This window comes from Budorcas taxicolor, chromosome 15, assembly GCF_023091745.1.
Source record: "Budorcas taxicolor isolate Tak-1 chromosome 15, Takin1.1, whole genome shotgun sequence".
In the NCBI taxonomy this organism is placed as follows: domain Eukaryota; kingdom Metazoa; phylum Chordata; class Mammalia; order Artiodactyla; family Bovidae; genus Budorcas; species Budorcas taxicolor.
The window spans coordinates 27,452,829-27,477,324 of record NC_068924.1 but is presented as its reverse complement, the minus strand read 5'-3'; the positions used below and the strand labels follow the sequence as shown (position 1 = coordinate 27,477,324).

At 45.5% G+C, this 24,496-nt stretch overlaps 1 protein-coding gene across 1 annotated transcript in view; it reads right to left on the bottom strand.

The window, feature by feature from the left end:
• The window catches only part of CEP164 (centrosomal protein 164), a 70,277-nt gene extending 47,976 nt beyond the window's left edge, over positions 1-22,301 (bottom strand). Inside the window, exons 1-3 of the mRNA XM_052652450.1 lie at positions 22,219-22,301; positions 13,317-13,419; positions 9,239-9,350 (exon numbers count right to left, since the gene is read on the bottom strand). Of these exons, the coding sequence (XP_052508410.1) occupies positions 9,239-9,350; positions 13,317-13,398 (194 nt within the window). The 5' untranslated portion in view covers positions 13,399-13,419; positions 22,219-22,301. The remainder of the gene's footprint in view (positions 1-9,238; positions 9,351-13,316; positions 13,420-22,218) is intronic.
• Between the last annotated feature and the right edge of the window lie 2,195 nt (positions 22,302-24,496).

The following is a 24,496-nucleotide window of genomic DNA, read 5'->3' as shown; positions in this document are numbered from 1 at the left end:
TCATGCTAGACTAAAGAAGGAAAACTTGATTTCAGATGGATAAATACAAACGCTATGATGTCTTGGCGACAAATTCTAGGATAGACGTTGCTTAATATTTTCATAAATGATGTAAAGAAAAAAATATGTTGTGAAAGTTCTGATTTTGCAGAAGACTCTAAACACATAAGAGGCAACAATCCAAGTTAGTGTGGTCAATCAATAATAAAAGAAAATAACGTAGGTGGGTCTCAAGAATCTGTTTCAGCATGGCGAAAATAAGTCTAAAATAAGTCATTCATCCCATCCACCTTTATCGGTAATCCATTAGGACAGCTAATAGGAAAAAACCCATCACAATAGCAATCAACGTGAAAGATAAAATACCCAGGAATAAATTGTGTGCAAGACCTTCATAAAGTTTCACTGAAAATTCGGGGGGTGGGGGTGGGGAACAACTGGTAAGACACCCCGTGTTCCTGAATAGGATTCAAGTCTGTAAACATGACAATAATCCTCAAATTAATATATAAATCCAATACAATCCTAATCGGGCTCCTTATGAAACTTGACCTTGTCTTGGCCAAGAAGCACATGAGAAGATGTTCAACACCACTCAACATTAGGGAAATGAAAATTAAAACCACCATGAAATGCCACTTCACACCCATTAACACAACTATTATCAAAAGAGCAGAAAATGACAAGCGCTGGCGAGGATGTAGAGAAACTGGAACTCCTGTACACTACTGGTGGGAACGTAAAATGGTATGGCCAAAGTGAACAACAGTGCAACAGTTCCTCAAAAAGTTAAAATTACCGAAGCTCCCTGGTGGTCCCGTGGTTAAGAATCTGCCTGCCAATGCAAGGGACACGGGTTCAATCCCTGGTTCAGGAAGATCTCACATGCCACAGAACAACTAAGCCCTGTGCCACACCTACTGAAGCCCCTGCACCCTAAAGCCCGTGCTCCACAACAAGAGAAGCCACCGCAATGAGGCGCCTGTGCACAACTAGAGTAGCCCCTGCTCTCTGCAACCAAAGAATACCTGTGCACAGCAACGAAGACCCAGTACAGGCAAAAACAAAAATAAATTTTAAAGATATAGCACCATATTAAAAATCTGAATTACCATATAAACCAGCAATTCTACCTCTAGGTGTACACCCCAAAAAATCGAAAGCAGGAATTCAAACAGGTTATTTGTACACCGATGTTCACAGCATGTTATTCACATAGCCAACAGAAAGAGAAATTCTTAGAGGCCAGAAACAGAAAGAAAGCATGAAATCTGAGTAATAAGTGCATGAACTGACAGGTAGGGATCTGGCCTGGATATAGGCCCAGGGAACTTGAGTTTAAATACCAATCTAGAACAAAATGTGGCCTTAGGGGGTCATAAGTTTGGAAACTAAAACTGAGACCCTACATATATCTGGGGCTCTTCAGGCTGTTCTCGCCATGAATAAAAAGCCCTAGTGGGGCACGGAAGTAGCAAGGAAGCACCATCACCTACTCCAGGTTCTAGATGGGGAAAATAAAATTTAATGAAAAACTGAAACCCCAAGACATATGTACATAGAGTCCAAATGTGGTAAGAAAATGCCAGGTCCAGGAAATTAATGTAAAAATTTAGTCCTAAAGCACTAAAAAATCCTTGGCAGAAACCACTGTAAGGCTACTCAACAACCCAGGAATGAGACACTCACAGAAAATAAACCACTGCAGAAAATGAATTCACAAAATGCACAATGAATAATTACAAACCATGTGAGGAAACACATCACCATGAGGGAAAATCAGTACCACAATGAAAAGAACTGAGAGTAGAACAACCAAGAGAAGACTAAAAATAACAATATTTTAAATTATCGGAGGGATAAAAGGAGGAGAACCCATAATGAAAGAACAGAACTCTTTAAAAATAAATAAATAAACCTACACACATTGAAAAGAACTTAAGGGGACTTCCCTGGTGGTCTAGTGGTTAAGACTCCACACTCCTAGTGCCGGGGGCCTGGGCTCAATCCCTGGCCAGGGAAGTAAGATCCCACATGCCACAACTAAACCCACACACCACAACTGGAGAAGCGGGCATGCCACAACAAAGGTCCACTGCAGCCAAAATGAAAAATAAAATTAAAAAAAGAAAAGAACATAAGAGAACTTGTAGGAATTCGTAGTCATTAAATTAAAAAACAAACAAACAAACAAAAACAAAAACACGTTGATTAAGCAGCAGACTTGACATAGAGGAAACAAATAGTGAATTGGGAAATATATATGCTAAAGAAAATTACAAAGTCACTTTTAAAATATGAAACAGAAGTTAAGAGACATGGTGGATAAAAATAACTAGGTCTACTATATTTATAGTAAGAGTTCTAGAAAAGAAAATGATAATGGTTGAGAAGTTTTCAAAACTGAAGAGAGACATGAGTCCTCAGAATAAGAAAGCATTCCAATTCCTGTACACAGTAAATAAAAGTGAATCCACACCTAGATTTACTGTAGTGAAATTACAGGACACCAAAGATTAAAAACAAAATAATGAAAACAACCAGAGGGGGAAAAAATTGATTACCTACAGAGGAACAACTAATAAAGCCAAAAAAACACGTCTTATTAGCAAACCCAGCAGACAGAAGATCATGGTACACAATATACAATATTGTCAAAGGGCTGTTTGACAAATCTGCACGCAACTAAACCATTATTCAAGAGTGAGTCCAGGAAGTTCCCTTGTGGTCCAGTGGGTAGAACTCAGCACTTTCACAGTCAGGGCCCCGGATCAACCCCTGGGTGGGGAAGAGCGAGACCAGACAACAATTACTCAGGACACAGGAAGATCAACACATTTAGCATGCTTGATAAAAAGGACATTTAAGAAACAGAAACAGACTCACAGACAGGAAACAAGCTTATGGTTACCAAAGGGGATGGGGAAGAACAAATTAGGAGTTTGTATTAACAGATACAATAAGGTCCTACTGTTTAGCTCAAGGAACTGTATTCAATATTCTGTAGTAAACCATAATGGAAAAGGACATAAAAAAATATTTCTTATACATATATATATAAATACACACACATACACATATATACATAACTGAATCATTTTGCTGTATACCAGAAACTAACACAAAACTGAAAATCACTATACTTCATTCTAAAAAATGAGAGACCACATTCTTATCAAGCACACATAAAACATTTAGGTAAGCAGGATCAATCACTAAACCAGAAAAGAATTCTGGAACAGCATGTAACAAAGAATAGAATAATGAACAAATAAAATTGGAAATCAATAATTCAAAAAATACCCAACTCTATCTCATCTCCTTCAAGCTATTATTTTGGAGAAAAGATACTTAACAAAATTTTAATAAATGAAATCCAATAATATGTAACCATTATCAAGCAGTTTACCCCAAGAAAGCAAGGTCGATCTAACAATTGAAAGCCCATCAATTGACCGTATTAGCAGACCAATATAGAAAAATCATGATTCTTCTGTATATGCAGATGCATATATAGATGCAGGAAAAAATATCTGACAAAATTCGATATCCATTTCGGATTTACACTCAGCAAGCTAGGAATACAAGGAACTTCTTCATCCTGACACACGACATTTAGAAAACCCTACAGTTAACACTAGCTAACGTCACACTCAATAGTGAAAGACTTAAGAGGAATGCTTCCCCTTAAGAACAGAAATACGCCTAAAATGGTCACCGTCACCATTTCTATTCAACTATATTAAAGGTTCCAGGCAGTGCAATAAGGCAAGAAATAGAAATATAAGGTGTCCAGGTTAGAAAAGATGAAAAAATGTCTTCATTCCCAGAAGACATACTATCTATGTAGAAAATTCTATAGAATCTACAAAAAAAGCTACTAGAACTAATGTAAGTTTAGCAAGGTTGCAGGCTAGAAGATCAGTATACAAAAATCAATTTTATTTTATATGAATGCAACCAACACTTGGAAATTGACATTTTAAAAGATAACATTTATAAACATAATGGAAAAGAATATGAAAAAGAATGGATGTATATTTATAACTGAATCACTTTGCTGTACAGAATTAATACATTATAAATCAACTATACTTCGATAACAAAAATAAATACAAGATACCATTTACAGAAGCATCAAAAAAGGAGATAAATCTGACAAAATATGGGCAAGATGTGTAAACTAAAATCTAGAAAAGATTTCTTAGCAATATTAAAGAAAGCCTAAATAAATGGAAACAGACTGTGTTCATGGGTTGGAAAACTCAATATTGTTTAAGATGTCAGTCCTCTCAAACTGATTTATAGACTCAGTGCAATTTCAGTCAAAACCCTAAACAGGATTTTTTGTAGAAATTGACAAGCTGATTCTAAAATTCATACAGAAATGCAAGGGAACTAGAATACAACTTTGAAAAAGAAGAAAAAAGTTGCAGAATTTACTCTAAATGACATTAAGATGTATAACAAAGCTACAGTAACCCAGACAATACTGAAAAGCAGAGACATTACTTTGCCAACAAAGGTCCGTCTAGTCAAGGCTATGGTTTTTCCAGTAGTCATGTATGGGTGTGAGAGTTGGACTGTGAAGAAAGCTGAGCGCCGAAGAACTGATGCTTTTGAACTGTGGTGCTGGAGAAGACTCTTGAGAGTCCCTTGGACTACAAGGAGATCCAACCAATCCATTCTGAAGGAGATCAGCCCTGGGATTTCTTTGGAAGGAATGATGCTAAAGCTGAAACTCCAGTACTTTGGCCACCTCATGCGAAGAGTTGACTCATTGGAAAAGACTCTGATGCTGGGAGGGATTGGGGGCAGGAGGAGAAGGGGACGACAGAGGATGCGATGGCTGGATGGCATCACAGACTCGATGGACGTGAGTCTGAGTGAACTCCGGGAGTTGGTGATGGACAGGGAGGCCTGGCGTGCTGTGATTCATGGGGTCGCAGAGAGTCGGACACGACTGAGCGACTGAACGGACTGACTGAACCCAGACAGCATGGTATTTGTGTAAAGGTAGACAGACCAATGGAAGACAACAGAGAATCCAGACCTGGAAGGAATTCCCCAAGTGACAGCAATTACTCACAGGACTGGGTGTAAAGGTCAAAGAGGACACATATACATAGGTTCCTTTTAAGTAGGAAGTAGAAATAAGTTTATAGAAATGAGATAATTTTTTAAGTATAAAGCATGATGATTTGATAAACTTCTTTACTATGAAATGATCACCACAGCAGGGTTAGTTAACACCTCCACTACCTCCATAATCACCTTTCCTTTTTTGTAGTGAGAACATTTCAGATCTTGGACTTCCCTGGTGGTCCACTGGCTAAGACTCCATGCCCCCAGTGCAGGGGGCCTGGGTTCAATTCCTGGTCAGGGAACTAGACCCCACATGCCACAACTAAGAGTTCGCATGTAGCAATAAAGATCCCACACGCCGCAACTAAGACCCAGCACAGCCAATACATTTAAAAAAAAAAAAAAGAAAGAAAGAAAAAGAATAAAGAGATTAATGATGAGGCAAATGTGGCTAACATGATGGAGACTGGAGACCAGCAGAAACCACAACCCTACAAATACAACCATGAAGCCCCAGCACCTGGAATACCATGCATAGTGCTGACGGCTTTCCTACAAGAAAGATGTCATAAACTGGAGAAGGTCCAAGGAAAAGCGGCTAAAAAGGTCCAGAGAACAGGGAACCTGCCACGCAAGAAGAAGCTGGAAGGATTAGGCCTCTGAGGCGGCGATGAGTGAGGCCACAATTGCAGTCCTTTTGAAGCATAGCCAATGCATTCACCGGTTCAGGAAAGAAAAGAATCATCACACCCTGTACACACAACTGCACAATACCAGCAGAAGACACGACCCCTCCGGGGCATCTGAGGGCTAGTGTGGGACAAAGGAAATCCCCTCCTTTGGTAAAAAACTTAGGTCACTTACTGTAGGGAGGCAGCGTGGAGAGAGCTCTGTGTACACGAGGAAGACAGAGCTGGATCTCCAAGAGTGAAAATCCTGGTTTGGGGGGAGGATGTGGGAGACAGAGGTGGATGGCAGTGGCTGCCCCACCTCAGCCAGTCTGATCCTCACCGTCAACCTCTGTTCACCCGAGATGACCAAAGTGATGCCTGCTCCTCACAATTCAGAGCTCAAACTGAAACTGGAAACCTGGACCCATTCATGAACAGGTCACACAGTTCAGGGTTGGGCAGTCCAGGGAGACAGAAGCCACTGCCGGTCTGTGTCACCGCACGCAAACCTCTCCAACACCAGCATCCACTCTGGACATGCTGATGAGGTCCCAGTATTGCCACTCTCCATCTCAGTCAGCACAGTAACAGTGATACCTCCCCCGTGTGCTGAAACAGATGGTGGCGCTCGAGAGCTTGATGCAGGGCAGCAGCTGAGATCCTGGGACCCTGGAAGTCTGCGCTGAGACCCTCCGGGACCAGAAAGGCAGCCTGGTTGCTGTTGTTCAGTCGCTCAGTCGTGTCCAACTCTGCAACTCCATGGACTGCAGCACACCAGGCTTCCCTGTCCTTCCCCATCTCTCGGAGTTTGCTGAAACTCATGTCCATTGAATCGGTGATGCCATCCAGCCATCTCATTCTCTGTTGCCCCTTCTCCTCCTGCCTTCAATCTTTCCCAGCATCATGGGTCTCTTCCAATGAGTCAGTTCATCACATCAGGTGGCCAGAGTATAGGAGCTTCAGCATCAGTCCTTCCAGTGAATATTCAGGGTTGATTTCCTTTAGGATTGACTGGTTTGATCTCCTTGCAGTTCACAGGACTCTCCAACATCACAGTTCTTCTCCAAAGTCACAGTTCGAAAGCCTCAATTCTTCAGTGCTCAGCCTTCTTTATGGTCCAACTCTCACATCTGTACATGACTACTGGAAAAACCATAGCTTTGACTATACGGACCTTTGTCAGCAAAGTAATGTCTCTTTTTAACACACTGTTAAGATTTGGCATAGCTTTTCTTCCAAGGAGCAAGCGTCTTTTAATTTCATGGCTGCAGTCACCATCTGCAGCGATTTTGGAACCCAAGAAAATAAAGTCTCTCACTGTTCCCATTGTTTCCTCATCTATTTACCATGAAGAGATGGGACTGGCATCTGCTGGATCATTGAAAAAGCAAGAGAGTTCCAAAAAAACATCTATTTCTGCTTTATTGACTATGCCAAAGCCTTTAACTGTGTGGATCACAAAAAACTGTGGACAATTCTTAAAGAGATGGGAATGCCAGACCACCTGACCTGCCTCTTGAGAAATCTGTGTGCAGGTCAAGAAGCAACAGTTAGAATTGGACATGGAACAACAGACTGGTTCCAAATTGGGAAAGGAGTACATCAAGGCTGTATATTGTCACCCTGCTTATTTAACTTGTATGCAGAGTACATCATTCGAAATGCCAAGCTGGATGAAGGACAAGCTGGAATCAAGATTGCTGGGAGAAATATCAATAACCTCAGATACGCAGATGATACCACCCTTATGGCAGAAAGCGAAGAACTAAAGAGCCTCTTGGAGAGAGAGAAAGAGGAGAGTGAAAAAGTTGGCTTAAAACTCAACATTCAGAAAATGAAGATCATGGCATCTGGTCCCATCACTTCATGGCAAACAGATAGGGAAACAATGGAAACAGTGTCAGACTTCATTTTTCTGGGCTCCAAAATCATTGCAGGTGGTGACTGCAGCCATAAAATTAAAAGACGCTTGCTCCTTGGAAGAAAAGTTATGACCAACCTACACAGCATATTAAAAAGCAGAGACATTACATTGCCAACAAAAGTCTATCTAGTCAAAGCTATGGTTTTTCCAGTAGTCGTGTATGGATCTGAGAGTTGGACTATAAAGAAAGCTGAGTGTCGAAGAACTGATGCTCCTGAACTGTGGTGTTGAGAGTCCCATGGACTGCAAGGAGATCAAACCAGTCAATCCTAAAGGAAATCAGTCCTAAATATTCACTGGAAGGACTGATGCTGAAGCTCCAATACTTTGTCACCTGATGCGAAGAAGTGACTCATTGGAAAAGACCCTGATGCTGGGAAAGATTGAAGGCGGGAGGAGAAGGGGTCAACAGAAAATGAGATGGTTGGATGGCATTACCAACGCAATGGACATGAATTTGAGTAAGCTCTGGGAGTTGGTGATGGACAGGGAGGGCTGGCGTGCTGCAGTCCACGGGGTCGCAAAGAGTCGGACACGACTGAGCGATTGAACTGACTGATGGGACTGGATGCCATGATCTTCTTTTTTTGAATGCTGAATTTCAAACCAGCTTTTTCACTCTCCTCTTTCACTTTCATCAAGAGGCTCTTTAGTTCCTCTTTGCTTTCTGCCATAAGAGTGGTATCATCTGCATATCTGAGGTTATTGATATTTCTCCCGGCAATCTTGATTCCAGCTTGTGCTTCATCTAGCCCAGCATTTCACATGATGTACTCTGCATGTAAGTTGAACAAGCAGGGTGACAATATACAGCCTTGACGTACTCCTTTTCCAATTTGGAACCAGTCCATAGTCCTGTGTCCAGTTCTAATTGCTGCTTCTTGAACTGCACACAGATTTCTCAGAAGGCAGGTAAGGTGGTCCGGGTATTCCTATGTCTAAGAATTGTCCACAGTTTTTTGTGATCCACACAGTCAAAGGTTTTAGTGTAGTCAATGAAGTAGATGTTTTTTCTGGAATTCCCTTACCTTTTCTATGATCCAACAGATGTTAGCAATTTGATCTCTGGTTCCTCTGCCTTTTCTAAATCCAGTTTGAACATGTGGAAGTTCTTGGTTCATGTACTATTGAAGCCTAGCTTGGAGAATTTGGGGCATTACTTTGCTAGCATATGAAATGAGTAACTGTGCAGTAGTTTGAACATTCTTTGGGAAAAAAAAGAAAGGTGACCTGGGCTCTGGCCCAAAGCATCAGGCAGCCCAGCAGAGGGATGGCCCACTGCTGTTTCCAATTCTATGCAGGACAGGCTTCAAAAGGTGGCCAAAGGATTTCCCTGGTGGTCCATGCTCCCAAAGCGGGGGGGCCCAGGTTCAATCCCTGGTCAAGGAACCAGATCCCACATGCCACAACTAAGATTAAAGACCCACAACTAAGACCTGATACAGCGAAATAAATAAATAAAAATGAACATTAAAAAAAAAAAGGTAGCCAGTTAAAGCTGATCTCCTCCCTCTGCCACACAGGCCAAGCCAGAGGGCCACATCCACGCTGAACTCACCATGGTTTCCACTCCACAGGCAGTGGGGCCACAATGCCCTCCCGCGCCAGCCACATCAGCTGTGGTTCCTTTATGGGGTCAATACCAATCTCTCTGGCAAATTCAAGAATTTCTGCAAGGAGGGGCAGGGAGGTGGCAAGGTAAGAGAGGTGGGAGTGGGAGGGGGTGGGTACAAAGAAGGAAAAATCACAGTCAGTCTTGGGAGATAATGAGAGAGATATATTGCTCTCTGCCCCTGTTCCAGCTAATATCTGGTCTCTGGGCCCAGTTCCTGACACTGAGCTCCTACATCTTGTGCAATTTCCTGAGTGATGGGAGGGTCTTCCATCCCAGTGAGGCGACTCTGGGTGGGCTCCTGGGTGCAACCTGGTCACCAGGAAGACCAGTCATGATTAGAAGCTTGGAACTTTCAGTCTCACTGCCTCCATTCTCTAGGGAGGGGCTATAAAATGAGTTAGTAGGCAATCATACCTACATGATGAAGCCTCCATAAAAATCCCTAAACTCGGGTTCAGAGAGCGCCCGACACTTCCACATGCCAGTAGAGTGTCACATCCCAGCTCCACCAGGACAGGAGCTCCAGCACTTGGGACCCTCTCAGGTCTTGCCCTATGTACCTCTTCATCTGGCTGTTCACCTCTACCCTTTATCCTATCCTTTTTGGGCTTCCCTGGTAGCTCAGGTGGTAAAGAATCCGCCTGCAATGCAGGGGACCCGTTTGATTCCTGGGTCAGGAAGATCCACTGGAGAAGGGATAGGCTACCCACTCCAGGATTCCTGGGCTTCCCTTGTGGCTCAAATGGTAAAGAATCCGCCTGCAATGCAGGAGACCTGGGTTCAATCCCTGGTTTGGGAAGATCCCCTGAAGAAGGGAAAAGCTATCCACTCCAGTATTCTGGCTTGGAGAATTCCATGGACTCTATAGTCCATGGGGTTGCAAGAAGTCAGACACAGCTGAGTGACTTTCACTTTGTGGGTCATCTCAGTGGAGGATTTTGGATGCTGACATACCCAGGGACTAGGAAAGGCAAAAAGGACCAGCTGAAATGTAGCTAGCCAAGGACTGTGCGTTCATTAATTTCACAAATATCTTCTGAGTGCCTTCTATGTGCCAGTCACCATGTGCCAAGACTACAAGAGAAATGGCCTCTGTCCCTGTGGAGCTTACATGCTGAAGAAACAGCCAGTAATGACATAAACAGATAAATATACAAGGAATTAAAGCTTCTGATAAACATAATGAAGGCAGTAAGTGAGGTATGAGACTGAGAATGTCGAGGTAGAGGGGCACTCCTTTAGAATGAGTGGTCCAAAAATCTCTCAGAATGGTGACGCTTAACCAATTCTGTGGGAAGCAAAGAAGCCAGGCGTGCAAAACACCGAGAAAAGAGCTCTTAGGCAGAAGAGCAGGTGCAAAGGGCCTGCAACACGTAGCAGCCTGACCTGTCTGGGCATGGTCAGAAAGGCCATGTGACCAGTAGAGGGAGGGAAAGGCAGGCACTGAGTCAGCCTGGCCAGGAGGCAGGGCCAGGTCATACAGAGTCCTGCACATCCCACTAAGGGCACTGTGCTGAGTACAATGCAAGATTATATGGAAGATGATGAAAAGCAGAGCCCTGATAGGATCTGCTTCACACTGTGGGTTCACTCTGGTGCTAAGTGGAGCACAGACTGGAGGCGGAGGAGGAGAAGCAGGGAGGCAGACTAGGAAGTGGCTGCAAGCCCAGGAACAGAAAATGGGGGCTCAAACTCGGGATGTCTGCATGTGACTGAGCAGAAGAGAGGTTTTTTTAATAAAAATCCTGAAAAAAAGTTAGACCCCTTTCACAATAGCAAACCAAAAAGAATAAAATATTTAAGAAACAAACTGAGGGGACTTCCCTGATGATCAGTGGTTAAGACTCCATACTTTCAAAGCAGGAGATGTGGATTCAATCCCTGGTTGAGGAACTAAGATCCCACAAGCCATACAGCAAAGCCCCACCCCTCCCCACCAAAAAATAAGAACTGAGCAAGAAGTGTGCAAAATCAAAATGAAGAAAACTTCCAGTTACCCCTGAAGAAAACAAAAAAGATGCAAACAGAAAGGAACAAATGTTCTTTGATAGGAACCCCCACGTTGACCTGGATGCATAACTTAACTGCAGAGATGGCAATCCTCCACAGGCTCATTCATAAATTTAACACAATTTTCTCTAATTTTTTTCTACTAACAGTCCCCTAATACACAGCCCTCCCCAGAAAGACAGGGTGATTATAAAATCCATGAGGAGATAAAGCAGACAAGATAACCAAGAAAACTTTGAAAAAAGAAGAAGAAAAAGAAGGGCATTTCAGCCTTACTAGACACTGGAAGGCTTATAACTGAGCCTCAGTAATTCAGAACACAGCTCTGTATGAACAGACAGCCTCAAAGAATAGGAGAGAAAGTAGCCCCTCATACACACGCGGCACTCAACCAGTGGGCAAAGGATGAGCTATTCAGTGAATGGTGTGGAGACGAACCCGAGGGAAACCTGAGAGCAGGGGAGCTTTTCTAACTATGATCAAAATTCAGGGGCCATATGAGAACTGGCTTATAAATTTAACACAACGATTAAAAATTTCTACATGGTAGGACTCCCCTAGCGATCCTGTGGTTAAGACCTTGTGCTTCTGTTGCAGGGGGTGCAGGTTCAGTCCTTGGTTGGGAACTAAGATCCCAGGTGCCACACAGACTGGCCAAAAAAACAATTTTTTTAATTTAAATTTCTACATGGCAAGCAAACAATAATCCTATGCTATAACAAATCCTATCCTATCCTAATGTGGGATCCACAGATCCAACAGTTCTTCCCCCAAACTGGCTCACAAACCATCTGAACTATAAGTAAAATCTGTGTGTCCAGGTCTGCAACTCAGGAGAAATTCAAAGAAATCTTCACCCATCAAAACAGCCTAGTGTTTCACAGTGAGGGCCCTGGAACTAGAAGACCTGTGTGTGGGTCCTAACTGCCCTGTAGTAAACTGTGTGACTACTGGGAAGTGACTTAACCTTTCGGTGCCTTGGTTTCCTCATCTGTAAAATGGGACAATAATAGTGCCTCAATCATGGAGTTGCTACGAGGGTTGAAAAGGAAATAACATGTAAAGTTCTTTTGTAGAGAGACTGGCACATGGTAGCACTCAATAAATGTTGTTGTTATTGTTACTAATAATGCTAGTGTTGTTTTTAAAAAACACAACCACTTCCTGGTGGCTCAGACTGTAAAGAGTCTGCCTGCAGTGCAGGAGACCCGGGTTCAATCCCTGGGTTTGGAAGATCCCCTGGAGGAGGACATGGCAACCCACTCCAATATTCTTGTTTGGAAAATTTCAGGACAGAGGAGCCTGGAGGGCTACAGTCCATGGGTTGCAAAGAGTTGGACAGACTGAGCGACTAACACACTTTAAGAAACTGAGTTTCCCCTAGCCTCAGCACATACTGTATTTTATGATATCTTCTTAACCATAACTTCTTGAACTGAACTGGTGGCTCAGACGGTAAAGCGTCTGCCTACAGCGCGGGAGACCTGGGTTCGATCCCTGGGTCAGGAAGATCCTCTGGAGAAGGAAATGGCAACCCACTCCAGTACTCCTGCCTGGAAAATCCCATGGACGGAGGAGCGTAGTAGGCTACAGTCCACGGGGTCGCAAAGAGTCGGACACGACTGAGCGACTTCACTTCACTTCTTAACCATATTTTCATTTAAAATTAATCACTGATCTGACCCGAGGTCACCAAACTTTTTCCATAAAAGACCAAACAGTAAATATTTTAGGCTCTGTGGGCTGTACAGTCTCTGGTGACAATGACTCAATACTGCCCCTACAGTGTGAAAGCAGCCATACACAACACATAAACAAAGAAGTGTGGCCGTTTTCTAATAAAACTTTATTTACAAAAGCAAGCTACAGGCCAGGTGAGGCCAGCCCCGGATCTAACCCAAATATACTGAGCAGCCCTGTGCATGTTCCCTCCTCTGCACTAGAAGGACGAAAATTAAATCAGAAACAATTACCCTCACAGAACTATCACGACACCCCCGGGGCCTCTTACCATGCTCGCTGGGGATGTAGTTCTCATCATAGTCTTCCTCCAGAACCAGCTGGTCTCCTATGCGGATGGGTCTGCCAGCCATGATCAGTCTGGGCTCCAACGCCTAGATCCCCCAACCCAAAGAGAAAAATCAGTGCCCTAGCTTAGAAGGGGAGAAGTTGGAGCTGGTCTTGGGGCACCTGGGCAGCCCAGCCCCCGCAGGCCAGCTGGGCCAAATAGGAGGTTTTTCCAGACACTGGGGAGAGTGGAGAGGGAACCAACAGCTCAGAACTTACAAGCCTTATAGGCTCTGTACCCAGGAAAGTTTCTGGAGACACACCTCCCCCAAAACCTTACTGAAGACACCATGGACCACAAAAGTTCTGGAAATTCAACTCTCTCAAGAGTTTGACTTCATACATTTGCCCACAAAGACGAGTAACAACTAACAGTCTACGACCCCTGCTAGAAAACCCTAAACGGCAAAATAACTGGCAGCACACGCACCCCCATACACCAATGTCCCCTGGTGAGCGCAGGCTGTCTCAACCTGTGGCCCTCTTTGCACATTCCTACTGACATTCAGCGAAGCCCTCAGGGGGCTTACAGTCTAGTGGAGGCAGGCACACAGCTTCACCAGAAGTAGCAGGCAGAAGAGAAAAAAAAAAATCCTGCTCTGGGGAGTATTAAGGAAGAAGTCACACACTCCCAGTGCAGGGATGAAGAAAGACTTTGTTAAGGAACTGGGTTCAGAAGGCTGACAAGAGTTCTGAGGACAGAGGGAAGAACCCAGGCAGAGGGAACAGCCTTTGAGGCAAGGCATTATGCAGCACCAATGCCAGCGTGCATGGCAGGGACCGCGGGGAAGCCAGGCCCAGTCATGGTCATGGAGAGCTTGGTGGACGATGCTGAAGGGCCTCGACTCTGCCCTGTAGCAGAAGGGAGTCACTGAGGGCTTCAGTGGGAGAAAGTGACACAGAGTGGCCTTTTTTTTTTTTTTTTCAAGATGAGAACTTTGGCAGGAGTGTCCTGGCCGGATTGGAGAGATGAGAGACTAGCGTCAGGAAAATCACTAAAGAGGCTATGGTCCCTGGGAAAGATGATGAGGGCTTAAACTAGGGCAGAATCAGTGGGAATGGAGAAAAAGGGACAGACACAAGGGATGATATGATGTTAGGTTTAACGTGAGAGAGTCAATTCCTAGGCAGGTTGATAGGAAGCCCGGGGTTCCTGAGGAGGAGAGAGGGGTCTGGGGCTCTCAAAGAGAAGATAGGGGTCTGGAATTCTCAAGGAGGAAGAAAGGACAAACGCCTTTTTCTCTCTACATTCCTTAGTCTTAGGCACCTAAAACACTTTTTTTTCTTTAAGCCTGGAACTGATGATTACACAACAAAAAACTCAGTTTAAACTCTGTAACTAAGAATTCTATATCAATGTATCCTGCTTGAGGACAGTTTCTCCTTCCTAAAAACCTTCTGGCTAATCCTGTTATCTTAAAATGTAAATTATGGGAGTGGGTCTAGTAAGATCTTTACAACCTTGAGACATTCTTCTGATTTATCGTAATAACTAATTTTAAAAAGTATATAACCCCCTTGCATAGACTAGCAAGGGGGGGCTTTCTCCCTCCCCCTTCTGATGTCTTCGTCAGAAGCTTTCGAAGTCCCTTTTCACTTCAGTGAAACTCTACTACACAAAAGTTCCTGGTCCCTGGTCCCCAAGTTAAATCTTCTTTGGAGATCACGAATCCGACACCTGTTCACCTAAGCTGTCAACAGGACCAGGATGGGGGCGAGGCGGGGACAGAAGACTGGAAAGGACCTTTCGCGTCTGCGGCGCTCTCTCTGCTTTGTGGTGTGCTGTCTGTTCCTCATCCGATGTTGTCTCAACCCTGGAATCAGAATTTGCTACTGTACGTGATTTGCATGATCAGACGCTACAGAATGAATCTTGGCGGAGGGGTCCCTGCTGGGGCTCCAAGGGAACCACGTGTCGACAGGCATAACCTTCAGCTTCCTGACGTCTGGAGCTCACTGTTGGCAGCAAACAGGCATTGAATGGACCGTGATGGATCCAGGACTGGGAGAGAATTTGACCAGAGCCCTGTGTACATCAGGGCCTACATAGGTTGATGGCTGCCTGATTTCAGTTTGGTTCAGTTCTGTAATAGGAATTTCAGCTGTGGAGTCAGAATGCAAGGCCTCTTGAGAAAGATGTACATTTACTTCTGAGAAAGCATGAAGATTTGGGTTGTTGTGTAACCTGAGTGTCCAGAGGTAAAAAGCTTGTGGCTGTTTTGAAAAATGTAGTGTTATATTAAATTTTGGTTATTAAGGTTTTAACTGTGTAGCCTTCCTGTCTGGAGAAATAAAATCCTTTAAATGAAAAAAAAAAAAAAAAAGAGTGGAAAGGAACCAACCTGAATGCAAGGTTTTTAGCTCAGGGAGGGGGCAGTATCACATTCTTCAACTGACAGGCTGGTGCGGTTCCACACCTGTTCCTCCCTTCGCATTCCTGCTCCTTCAACAACCTCAGGACCCCAGGTCACAGCACCAGTCCCCTGTGGGAGCTCGCACACTGAAGGCTGAAGACGCCTGGACAAGTCAGCCTGTAGCACGTGTAGACAGCCCCTTCGGAGGGCCTCCCCCACTGAAGCAGCGTCAGCCGCCCTGCTGTGACCAAAGGGAGGAGACTGGAGGAACTTTCTGACGTCTCCTGCAGCCGCCTCTTCAGAAACAGGCACTGTTCACCTGGGGCAGCAAGCATGACAGGGGAGTAAGCAGAAAGACCTGGTCAACAGAAAGGAGGCTGGGATACAGCTCGTGAAGAATGCTCAGGAAACAGCCAGGTCAGTGACTCTGAATCTGCTCCAAGATCCCTGGAGGGGGGCCCCTGATAAACGCAAAGGATCTGAAGGACCATTCCGTGGCCCTCACTGCACCCTGGCAGGTGAGAGATGGACATGGGAGGTGTCTTGCGTTAGGACTCACAAAAGATGGTTCCCAGACTTCCCTGGTGGTACAGTGGAGAAGAATCCACCCAATGCCAGGGACACAGGTTTGACCCCCTAGTCTGGCAAGATCCCACATGCTGCGGGGCAACTAAGCCCAAGGGCCACAACCACTGAAGACCACGTGCCCTATAGCCCATTCCCCCAACAGGAGCCACCGCAATGAGAAGCCCACGCACGGCAACTGTAGAGTAGCCCCTGCTCATCACAACGAGAGAAAGCCCAGGCGCAGCAACGAAGACTCAGTGCAGCCAGAAATAGATAAAAATGCCTTTTAAAAAAGATACTTCCCTTTGTCCATCACTGGACCCAACGGAGCCTGCCTTCTGCCACCCCTCATTCCCACCACGACACCTCCAAGCAGTAACTTAGTGCCTCAGGAAGAAAGGCTAAAGAAAGCAGCTTTCTTTCCTGCAGTACTTAAGCCCAAGTGAGACGCGCTCTCCCTCCCCTAAGAACACGTAACACCTGTGGATGTAATGCTTGTAATGCCCCCACACGCACAGTCTGCCATAAGTAGGGCCCCGATATGGAAAAAAGCAAAGCAGGAAAGTACCAAGAACCAGGGCAGTAGAACGTGGTCCACAGGCTGGGGGCTTAAAGAGATCTCAGAATCTTTAATCCTCTGAGTCAGGGAGGAAAGAGAAAGAAAAGGGGAAAAGATCTCTGGGGGTGGAGGAATCACAATGGCCTGAACATCAGGCTGTACCTTATTCAATTCAACAGGCAGTGATGAATTCTGCACTGCACCAACTAACTCAAGGAATCTGAGAAGTTCTGCCTTTAACAGACTTCCCTATCCCTAGACACGTGCCATCTCCAGAAAGAGGGGGCAGGTAAAATCTCTTGTCTTCCTGGCAAAATGCCTCATTAGCTACTTACAAAACTGTCTGTGTTTAACTATTTATAAAGTTCGGGAAGAATGTGGAAAATCTAAATTCCTGAATCACTCAAATGTCAAACAAATCTTCTGCCGGAAAAAAAAAAATTAAAATGAGGGTGGTCTATTTCCTGGCTTCAGGAAAGAGGTAGGCAAGGCCAGGGGAAAAAGAACAGAAATTGCAGGATTGAGGAAGGTAGTGGAAGAGAAACCATATTCGTTCAATGGCAGCTGGAGATCATTTATTCATTCCAGAAATACTGGGTCGGCCCAAAATGTGTGTTTGGATTTTCCCTTAATATCCTGCAGAAAAACCCAAATGAACTTTTTGGCCAATCCAATATTTATTTATTGCTGGGCACTGGAGAGGCAATTAAAAACAGATCCAGCTGCTACTCCCCTGGAACTGGTCTAGTGAGGCAAGGAGACAAACCAGTCATAGGAAAGCATATAGTTTTAACTGGGGAGGAGCTCTGAAGGGAATGTGCCTGATTTAGATGAAGCCCGTGCTGAGAAGTGAAGAATGAATAGGTAGTCACCAGACAGAGAGGAGGAAAAGGTGTTCTAACAAAAGCAGCAGCAGGTGCAAAGGGCCTCCAACAGGAAAGAACACTAGGCGAGGAGAAGGGTTGTCGGAGACGATGCTGGACAGGTGGGTAGCAGGCAGGCCACACCGAGAACTTGGCCTGGAAGGTCCAGAGAGCTGGAAGTGAGGAAAGGTGTTTCCAGATACACATTTTGAAAGAGGTTACTCCAGGAGCCACTGGAAATACAGACAGGAAAGGAGGCCAGGTTGGAAAGAAGAAAATCAGAGTAGCTGCAGAGAGATTAGGAAGGAAACCATGAGCCAGTCTAGACGAGAGCTGATGATAACCTGGGCAAGAGGGGGTGAGATGAGAGGTCTAAGAAAGCAGCCCTGAGGTCAGCTCCAGCAAACACATGACACGTGTCCTAATGTTTCCCACCAAGCCCGAGACCCCGAGGGACAGCGCTGTCAACCTTGGCCCCCTCACGAGGCTTCAGGACCATCAACACTGCACTCCGTGCAGCACTTACCAACCGAGCAGATGAAACCTGATGACATGGGCATGCCACCAAGCCTGGCACTCACTGTGAGCCACAGAGCTTTGGGGGAGGCTCACCCAACTGTCCTCATCCATCTCCTGCCAATCCCAGAATCTAGCAAAAAAAAAAAAAAGAATGGCTCATATACCTCCTCCAGGAAGCCCTCCCTGACTAACCTCAGCCTCTCCTGTCAACTTACAACCACTTCAGCACAAAGCACACAGGTTTTCTTGTGTTCACAGGCATATTATTTTCCACATGACCTTTTTCATGGGAATGTGTTCTGTCTCTCCTGTTAAACCAAAGACGTCTGAAGCCATGCCTCTGCCTCCTTTTGCATTTTGCAACCAAGCCTAAAATAAGCTATGTAAAGGTAGAAGCCCGGTCACTGCTCTAAACTACTAACAGACAACCGAGGAATCTCAAAAGCCAGAAGAAAACCCCGAGAGCTTTGGTCCAGCTGCCCTTCCCATGCCAAATTTCTCCTCTGTGCTTTGTGTCAGACAGCATTAATGGTCGAAGCACCAGTTCGGGGGCCAGAAACAGGCGAATTAAATCCCATCTCCCTTGCTTACCAGCTGTTTGACCTTAGGCAAGGTACTTCCCCTTCTCTAAGCCTCAATAACCTCATGCGCGTAACTCATACAGCCATGATAATCTACTTCACAAGGCTGTTTGAAGATGAAACAATACTTGTACCTAGCACAGTCCCTGATACACAAAATATGCTAAATAAACTTAGCAGTATTACTGATATTACTGCCAATTCCACGGTTGGATCATTCTTAACTAGTAAACAGTCTCTCTCACCTTAAGCCAAAATCTGTTTCTAAGAAACCTCCTCCCATTTGTCCTGTTCCACCCTCTGGACCCAGAGAGCACCCAAGGCGTCTCTACTCCAAGCCAAGTTTTCCCAGCTCCCTTCCCTTCAGCACATGCCATTGGTTCCCAGTCTCCCCACGTCGTGGTTACCTTCCCATGCATGTGGTCTAATTTAACAGGCAAAGCCAAAAAGTTCTGCACACCTGCATACTCACCAAGCACACACATGCATATGCGCACGTAGGGTTCCCCGAGTATCATTTCTTCCACCCTGCTTCAACAATTATAAGGAAAGTTCACTACTAGAAGAGAGATTTACTGGAGAAGGCACTGGGGAGAACGCTGAAGCCATTAGAGCTGATTAGGTAGTGGTAATGAGCACAGGCTTGGGAGCATTCTTGGCTTTGAATCCCGGCTCTATCACTTACTACCTGGGCAAGTTGCCTCAGTTTCCTCACCTGTAAAATGGGGTTATCTACAATGTCTACCCAGAAGGGTTATGAGGACTAAGTGACTCAATACATGTAAAATACTCAAAACATAGTAAAATCTCAATAAATGTTAGTTGTTATTGTTGTTCAGTCAGTAAGTCGTGTCTGACTCTTTGCAACCCTATGAACTGCAGCACGCCAGGCTGCCCTGTCCTTCCCCACCTCCTGGAGTTTGCTCAGACTCACATCCATTGAGTTGGTGACGCCATCCAACCGTCTCACCATTCACTTATTTAAAGGGCATAGTCTACATTGCTCCAGAGGACAGATCTAGCACTGGGGAGTATAAACTGAGGCCCTTCAGACATCCAATAACCACTGATTGACTGGTCAGGCACTGTGCTGTCAGGGCTACAAAGCTGGGAACACCTCAGCTCAAGCTAGCTGTGAAGCCACATATGTAAACACACGATTATGCAGTGTGTTAGGCGCATTAAGGGAAGTAACAGAAAATGCAACAGGACACAAAGGCAAGGGCGACCTATCCTACTTTGGGAGATGAGGAAAAACACTGCCGAGGACCATCGAGATGGCTTTGGAAAGTTAAGCAGGAGCTCATCAGGATGAGGGAGTAAGGTTATCTGGAGACAAAAGACACAGCTTGTACAAAGGCAAAGAGGCAGAAGAGAGTATGTGGCAGGTGCAGAGAATGAATGAAGACAACAAAAGCTTACAGTCACTGAATACTTTCTGTGTTCCAAGAACTGCACTAGTGCTGTGTATACATCATCTCACTGCATCCTCTCTGCTAAATAGAGATTTTTATAATCCCTTATTTTTCAAAAAAGTAATCTGAGGATAAGCAAATTTAAAAAAACTTTAACTTGCTCAAGGTTTCACAGCTAGTAAGTGGCACAGCAAAACATGCATGCATCCATGTCTATCTGACTCCAAAGTCTTGAGCTCTTAAAAAACACCCTTTTAGACCTAGTTATCACCCCCATTTTACAGATGAAGGAACTGAGGCAACTTGCCCAGCTGGTAAATGGCAGGGCTGGGATTCAAAGCCAAAGATGTTCCCAAATCTGTGCTCATTTGTTGTTTTTGTTTAGTCACTAAGTCGTGTCCGACTGTTTTGTGACCCCATAGACTGTAGCCCGCCAGGTTCCCCTCTCCATGGTATTTCCCAGGCGAGAAAACTGGAGTGGGTTGCCATTTCCTTTTCCAGAGAATCTTCAAGACCCAGGGATCAAACCCATGTCTCCTACGTCAGCAGACAGATTCTTTACCACTGAGGCACTAGGGAAGCCTCTGTGCTTATCACCACTGCATAATCAACTCTACTGTCTTCCATGCTCTCCTCAGGGCCTTCTCCAGGAAATATTATCTTTTTCGGTCGTGAACTTTCTTTATAATAGTTCAAGCAGGGCGACCAGCGCACAAGGGACAATGGCAGGAGAAAGACGTACAATGGAAAGCAAGGGACACATGATTAGTGGCTTGGGAGGATTGTGGCTGCATCTTGACATAACAAGGAACCATCACAGGATTTCACAAAGGAGACCGGCCTGATCAGATCTGTAGTTTGGAGAGATGATTCTAAAAGCTGTGTAAAACTACTTGGAAAAGGGCAAGAACAGAAGCAGAGAAAGCACTTAGAAAGTTATCCTGAAAACACAGGCAAGAAATGATAAACGAAGTCAGTAGCTGTGAGAATGAAAAGGGCAAGATTCTAGGTGTTGTAGGAGGCAGAATAATAATACCTGATGTCTGCAGTAAGTGAGGGAGAAACAAGAGGACAATCAGCACTTAGTCCAGTATATTGTGATCATCTGTTCACTGCTGTGCCTTGCCCAATAGCCCCACCTAGCATACTGCCTAGATATAGGAAATGTCCAACAAATGTTGGCAGCATATTCTAGACGAATGAATTACAAGTGCAGATGTGGCTGAGTGAGTGAAGGGGTGAAGTCCTTCACTGAGACAGGAGCTACAAAGGAGGAACAGATCTGAGGGACCAGGAAGGCTGGGTCAGCATTCAGCTGGGGATGATCAATAAGCAAGTGGATCTCAAGAAAAGAGGTCTGATGGGAGCCAATTGGGGAGTAACCGTTAAATAGATGGTAATTGAAACTCTGGGTGAAATAGCCCCAAGACGGAATGTGGTGGGTAGAAAGGAGGGGCTTTGCGAAGGCTGATGGGGGCGGGGGCTAGGAAACCAGAGAGAAAGGAGTCGTAGAAGGCAAGTGAGGAGGGCAGTTCCAGAGGGAGAAGGTGGATTTTTTAATTAATGCAAAGAAAGAAAAAAGCAAAAAACTTACTATCTTCCGCAACTAACCAAAAGACGGCAGAAGGTTGGGCCTGCCCGGATTCGGACATGGGGGAAGCTTCCCCAAGAGAGAAGTACTCAAGCAGGGTTTAGAAGGCCGGCCTTATACAAAAACTGTGAACAGGACAAACAAGCTAGAGGCCCCGCCAGCTGACACTCGTGGCCCAGGGCCCGCTCTCACTGCCCCGCCAGCACTCCAGCCCAGGCCCTTCCGCCCCTCGGATTTTGGATACAGCCGCACCGATCAGGCCGCTCCATCCTCACTTCTTCCTTCAGTTCCCGCCCACACTCGTGCACATCCCGCTGGGTGGCACACGAATGTGCCTCGATTCTCCCGCTTCCCTCCGTTCCCCGCCAACCAACCTCTCCCGCAAGGGCGTCCTCACCTGGCCCCCACCCCGGGAGGCCCAGGGCGCTAGCTCCCGGCTCTACGCGGCTTCCCCAGCACCACCCCGGCTCCCGCTTCCAGGGACGCCGGGGTGTTGCCCTGCAGCGGCCAACAACCACTTCCGGAAAGGGTACCAGCCTAGCAACTAAGGGTACCGCCTCTACCTGGAGTCAATAGGTCGCTGAATGAGAGCCTAGCATCAGATTGGTTAAAGGTCCCGTCGAATCACGGCGGCGTTCTGCACGTTTCCCGTTGTATGATGGGAGATGTAGGCCAATATGGTAGATGGGTTTCCGCGTGAGTTTAAAAGAGGATTCTGAATTTAGACATGAGGGGAATTTCTTCCTGAGCAGGCAAGGATCATTCATAGTATCGACAGTAACGTGTATTAACTAAGGTAATTTTTTGTCATCATTTTTAGTAGTATAATTAACATCAGGTGAATAATACACTGGTCCTCAATAATCAACCTACAGGCTTTAATAAAAGACTCTCACGTGCTACTCATGAATTAAGAGACCACTACCCATCTTTCGGAGAAGGCAATGGCACCCCACTCCAGTACTCTTGCCTGGAAAATCCCATGGATGGAGGAGCCTGATAGGCTGCAATCCATGGGGTCGCTAAGAGTCGGACACGACTGAGCGACTTCACTTTCACTTTTCACTTTCATGCATTGGAGAAGGAAATGGCAACCCACTCCAGTGTTCTTGCCTAGAGAATCCCAGGGACTGGGGCGCCTGGTGGGCTGCCGTCGATGGGGTCGCACAGAGTCGGACATGACTGAGGCGACTTAGCAGCAGCAACCCATCTTTTTACTGGAGCTCAGGGCTCAGTTTGCATGTCTGCAAGAAGAGGATAATAATATGTCTTAACTATTTAAAATAGTCTGTTTAAGATGAAGTAACATAATGTGTAGCCCCTCCACACACCCTGTCTAGCAGAAGGGTTACTACTAATATAATTTCAAAGCCTTTTGTTTTCACAAGGGCACGTCTTCCTTTCTCTTACATGTCCTTAACCTCTGAGGAAGTTTAGGACAAGCCCAGCACTGGCCACTACATCAATGGTGTAGGGAAAGAACAATTGGCCAGGTATCAGTGGTCAAGAATTGATGCTTTTGAACTGGGGTGTTGGAGAAGACTCTTGAGAGTCCCTTGGACGGCAAGGAGATCCAACCAGTCCATTCTGAAGGAGAGCAGCCCTGGGATTTCTTTGGAAGGAATGATGCTAAAGCTGAAACTCCAGTACTTCGGCCACCTCACATGAGGAGTTGACTCATTGGAAAAGACTCTGATGCTGGGAGGGATTGGGGGCAGGAGGAGAAGGGGACGACAGAGGATGAGATGGCTGGATGGCATCACTGACTCGATGGACATGAGTCCGGGAGTTGGTGATGGACAGGAAGGCCTGGCGTGCTGCGATTCATGGGGTTGCAAAGAGTTGGACACGACTGAGCGACTGAACTGAACTGAGTGGTGGTCAGGCTCTCTCGTCCCACTCCACTCGTGTCCTACAGCTGAGGTCACGTGTGGCACTGCGAGCACCCCCCACCCCCCCACCCCCCGGCACATTGTGGTGCGCTTGCTTGGCTGTCCTATATAAGCACCTCCTGAAAAGCTCTGGTGGGTGAGTTGAGTTCTTGCTGCTGAATCAGCCATTAGAGAGTAAAGCATGTCTGCCTTGCCACTGTGAATAAAGAATGTCTGCAGTTCCTATGGCTCCTTACATCTTCTTTCAGCTTTGCCTTGGCTACCCTGGGTTCAATGATCAGCAAGACAAATGGGAAAACCAGGGAGCGAAAAAAGTGAAGTGACTTGTTTGGTGAGAAAGATGGATCACCTGGAGCAAATCCTCACAGCCTTCCTAGGGCAGATGCATCTGGCTCCTGTTAAGCCCAGAATCTAGTCCCAGCACCACTCAGGGCCTGATCCCAGAAGGAGGAACTCAGACCAGTGTTCTTGTGGATACCAAAGCAGATATCCAGAATGTATTCCTCGTGTTTAACTTCAAGTCTTTCCCGTGGCAGTCCTGCCTATACTCCTTTTTTTTTTTCTGACTGTAGATGACCGATCATGGCTCCCTCTTCTTCTCCACACTCCTTAAAAGTCTCACAACCACTGAAGCCCACTGTAGAGCCCAGTGCCCTGCAACAAGAGAAGTCACCACAATGAGAAGCCCCTATACACAAATAGAGAATAGCCTCTGCTCACTGAAATTAGAGAAGGCCTGAGCACCGCAATGAAGACCCAGCACAGTCCAAAAAAAAGTCTCAG